The 4,631-nt window shown below is 37.3% G+C and overlaps 1 protein-coding gene across 1 annotated transcript; it reads left to right on the forward strand.

Annotated features, from left to right (window-relative positions):
- Window positions 1-257: 257 nt before the first annotated feature.
- Window positions 258-2,868, forward strand: LOC140833146 (uncharacterized). The gene is made up of 6 exons (XM_073197603.1): window positions 258-497; window positions 1,003-1,239; window positions 1,345-1,456; window positions 1,536-1,710; window positions 1,859-2,099; window positions 2,423-2,868. Exons 1-6 carry the CDS (start codon window positions 323-325, stop codon window positions 2,713-2,715), a joined length of 1,233 nt encoding a protein of 410 aa, XP_073053704.1. The 5' UTR covers window positions 258-322; the 3' UTR covers window positions 2,716-2,868.
- The last annotated feature ends 1,763 nt before the right edge of the window (window positions 2,869-4,631 follow it).

Here is a 4,631-nt window from a genome sequence, read left to right on the forward strand (position 1 = left end):
AATAAATATTACTTATTTTTTTGTTTCTTATTCTTCAATCTTTACTTCGAATTTTTTTTAAAATTTCAATTTTATAAAAACATATATTTTATTTAATTTATTCATACAATGTCAAAATATTATTCATAAAATGTCAAAATATTAATTTTATTTTAAATATAAATAAGGTTGATCGTTAACCTATTATTTTTTATTTTTATATTCGTAAAATTTAAAACTATTTTTATTTGATTATTATTTATTAAAAATATATAGGAAGCAGAATGTTCGAGGCCAAGATCCGATGTCTGTGTAGCTAGTTTCTTGCAACATCAGAAGAGAGATGTCGTGCCTCGCGTCGTGCTGTGCGTCGATGACTTGCGGGCTCTGTTCATCGGTGGCGTCAAGCATCACCAAGCGCTCTGCAAGAATCGCATACTGTGGACTCTTCGGGTTTTCTTTGATCGTGTCTTGGGTTCTTAGAGAAGTATCTGCACCTTTGCTTAAAAAATTCTCCTGTGAGTATGTTTTGATTGAAATTGAAGGGGGGATGTTTTGTGTTTTTGGGGGGTTTTTGAGCAGGGTGGGGAATGGCTGATCAGTGTTCTTTGTATCGTGCTTATTTTTGGGTTTACTTTGGTTTTCTTGGCATATTTGCTAGTGGGTGTTCATTGTGTATGTTGAAAAAATGATTGAATAATAACTGTTATTTGTTCTTTTTTGTTGTCTGTTGATGTGTGAATAAATGAATTGATTTATTTGGGTTTCTTATTTATGTGTACATGAGATTGTTGGAATTTGTTTATCAGGAATCGATTCAAATTTGTCTTCATTTGCTTACTTTGTAATGGAGCTAGAAAGTAGCTGTTATTGTTTTAAATATTTGTGCAGGGCCCTGATTTTCCTTTTTAAAGTATACAACTTTTGTTTGTTGATCATTCCGTACATGCATGAGTTGCCTGGTTTAAGATCATTCATGCGTGCAGACTGAGACGCTGGTATCATCTTTGGTGTGCTTTGTAGGGATAAACACTTCAGACAACCTCTCAAATGAATGGTATCAAATGCAAGCCGTTCTTCGTGTCAGCTTGGGGAATTTCTTGTTTTTTGGGATACTTGCCCTCATAATGATCGGAGTGAAGGATCAAAACGACAAACGTGATTCATTGCATCACGGTGGATGGATTGCCAAGATGCTGGTTTGGACTTTGTTGGTTATCCTCATGTTTTTCCTCCCGAACGCCATCATATCGATATACGGTCAGCCTCAATCCTTTTTTGCAATATGTTGCATATTTCATTTGTGGAAGTTTAGCTAATATATTTGTAATCTTATCGCCGGGAGAAAACTTTTTGTTTGTATAGGATTTGTTTCGAAGTTTGGTGCTGGAGCCTTCTTATTGGTTCAAGTAATAATATTGTTAGACGCCACACATTCATGGAACGATTCATGGGTAGCTAAAGATGAGAAAAAATGGTAGTCTGAATAAAAATCATATCCTCTTTTAATCCTGGAGTTTTTGGTCTAATGATGATTCTATCTTTGTTGTTTTCAGGTATATTGTCTTACTTGCAATATCAGTAGCATGCTATCTTGCTTCATTTACGTTTTCGGGAATTCTATTCATTTGGTTTAACCCTTCCGGACACGACTGTGGCCTTAATATCTTTTTCCTCTCGATGACCATCATTCTTGCTTTTATCTTCGCTGTCGTCGCATTACATCCCAAGGTAAGTGTTTCTTTTCTATATGTTCTGATGTTAATTCAACTTAAATTTTGAAAAAAATTTGATATAAATAACACAAACCTGTTGCACGACCAGCTGGAAAAGCACTAGTTTGTTATTTTTCAACTGGTAAAAACTTCGATTTCAACAGGTTAGTGGCAGCCTCCTGCCTGCTTCGGTGATATCCATTTATTGTGCATACCTTTGTTATACTGGACTCTCTAGTGAACCTATAGATTATGTATGCAATGGTCTCCACAACAAGTCAAAAGCTGTAACCTTGAGTACCCTTATTCTGGGTATGCTTACGACAGTTCTCTCAGTTTTATATTCTGCTCTCCGAGCTGGATCATCGACAACCTTTTTGTCTCCACCAAGTTCACCCAGAGCAGGTATTTAAAACTGGTGTAAAATCTTATTAATTTTTTTTGCTTATAGTATGTGTTTTTTTTCTTTTCAACTTAACCCATTGGTTCACTTTTAATTATCATTCATGATCCTATAATCACATGATTGCAAATGTCCTTTTTACCTCTTTAATAATATCTCATTTGATAATATTGTATTTCTTTTTTTCCAATGTACCCTTAAAAGTGATGCTCTCTTACTGTATTCAAATATTCCCTCAATTTATTAGCGTGGGGGGCGAAGAGGTATATTTTTACATACATTTTTTTTTTTTATAAAATTTATGTGTTGGAACATTATGTGACAGGTGACAAGAAACCTCTACTTGGCTCGGACGAACTTGAATCCGGTAAAGGAAAGTACTCAGAAGCCCGGCCAGTTACTTACTCTTACATGTTCTTCCATCTGATATTTGCTCTAGCTAGCATGTACTCAGCCATGCTTCTTTCTGGTTGGACGAGCAGTTCAGAAAATGCCGACCTCATAGACGTCGGTTGGACTTCAGTTTGGGTTCGTATCTGTACCGAGTGGGTCACGGCTGGATTGTATTTGTGGTCTCTTTTGGCTCCATTGCTGTTCCCTGATCGTGAATTCTACTAAATCTTTGCTATTGTGTTTATGATGTTAATATATCAGTATGCGGGACTTGCAATGTGGTGTGCCAAGTTTCTAAACAATGATAAGCTGTTTTGTTTTTTGTATATGTAAATGCTCATTACATGTAAAAGTTTCGGGCGTGGCTTCCACTGTTGACTTTTGGTGTGTCTGGTACTCTCTCGCCATATACATGCACACACGATAATTATGCATACAAATTCACTTTGTTTTTTAAATGACGTGAGAATCAGTAGATATTAGTTTTTTGTGTCCACAAATTGACTTTGGTATTTAGTTTTGATGGGGTTTTACCAAGTGAAAGGGATTTTGATGAAGTAAGAGGTTAAAATATTCTTGACTCAATGCTCATGGAACATGTCAAGTCAAATGAGGAAAAAAACAAGTAAAACTCTACCAGATCTATAAGCCAAATTTTAATTTGAGTAATACATTTTTGTTGTTAATTATGGTTTTTTTGACATGACATTTGTAAGATTCAAAAATAAGAAAACGTAATTCAACTACATCCAAATTATGAAAATGATCAATTAAATGATTTTAATGGCATGCGTTAATTGAGATATGCATGATTACATATTAAAATAAGATTTTATTATTTGAAAGCATAAAACTGTATTTTTAAAGGTCATTCTAGATGCGATCGAGGAACGGAGACCGAAGACTGAAAAAGAGAACTATTTTTATTAAATAATTTTTTTCAATTATTTAAAATAAGATTGATGTTAAATAAATATTTTTGAAAAAAAAAGTGTTTTGAGATGATTTTATACGCCGAATCGTACATTTTAACGGTATTCGATTTTCAATAAAAATATGAACTTTTTGACAACTCAGCTATTATTTTCCTGAACAAAATATTTGAAAATTGCACTAATGGGCTTAATGGACCTATTTCATCATATTAATGGGCCTGAGCTTGCACACGTATGTATTTATCAAAATAAAAGCCTAAAACCACTACCCCAAACCCTCAAACTCACGTCCCCTTATCCTCAATTTCACAAGGACTCTCCCAGCCCTCTCAAACCCACGCACACACGAGAAATCATTAAGGAAGGCCACGGTTTTGAAGACAAATCAAGGGTCTTCCGTTCGTCGTCATTCTTCAGATCTCAACGTATTTGTCGCGCGTAAATTACTCGCAAACATGCCATAAATCTCTTTTTTCTCATCTATCATACTACAATACTTGTTTGAATTGTGGTTGCATGGAAAAGATGATGGCATTGCTTTTATTTTCGTTTTTATGCATAGGCATGTGATTAATTCATGATTCTTGTTCCAAAACTTGATATATATTTGCGTGAAGGGGCTGCCATGTTAAAGGATAATAGAAGGACGTTTTTACTCAAGTTTAAGGGCCACACAAGGCATGGACAAGGCAGCAGACGAACTATAAACAGCTGGAACGAAAATTATCGCTTGATAGCACAAAGGTTCGGTTATAAAGGAAAACCATTGCATGGCTCGGCTAGGACTCGACCAGGGCTGGGCCTGGATGTGGTTGGGTGTGTGGAGGTGTCCTATCCACGCTAGGACTCAAGCTCGACGGCTAGGGAAGCGTCCAAGCGAGCTAGGAGACTTCCCAAGGCCGCCTGAGAGTGCAGCTGTGCGCAAGGGTTTGTGGCTCGGCCAGGGTGGTCAGGGCTGGTCTAGGATAGGCATCAGAGAGGTCTAGGGTTGGTCCAGAGGGTGAGGGTGAGGGTGGCGGCTCGGGCGAGGGGTCCTTGCTGAACTAGGATTCTATAGGCGAGTTGAAGGGAACTACCACAGCTTCTATCTTGTGCAGGTGGCTTCGACGCAAGCTAAGGCTGAGTCCTAGGGGTCAACGTCGGTCCAGTAGGGTTCCTAGGAAGGCTGGTCAGGGGCTGGCTTGGGGTAGCTCGGGTGCAACTCGA

Source organism: Primulina eburnea, chromosome 5, assembly GCF_022965805.1.
Source record: "Primulina eburnea isolate SZY01 chromosome 5, ASM2296580v1, whole genome shotgun sequence".
NCBI lineage: Eukaryota > Viridiplantae > Streptophyta > Magnoliopsida > Lamiales > Gesneriaceae > Primulina > Primulina eburnea.

What these genes read in the sequence shown, in the direction of transcription:
- LOC140833146 (XM_073197603.1), top strand. Translation starts at nt 323, where the DNA reads ATGTCGTGCCTCGCGTCGTGCTGTGCGTCGATGACTTGCGGGCTCTGT. An exon ending in TTTGCTTAAAAAATTCTCCT is followed by an intron (nt 498 to 1,002) that starts GTGAGTATGTTT and finishes TGTGCTTTGTAG; the next exon opens with GGATAAACACTTCAGACAAC. An exon ending in ACCAAGTTCACCCAGAGCAG is followed by an intron (nt 2,100 to 2,422) that starts GTATTTAAAACT and finishes ATTATGTGACAG; the next exon opens with GTGACAAGAAACCTCTACTT.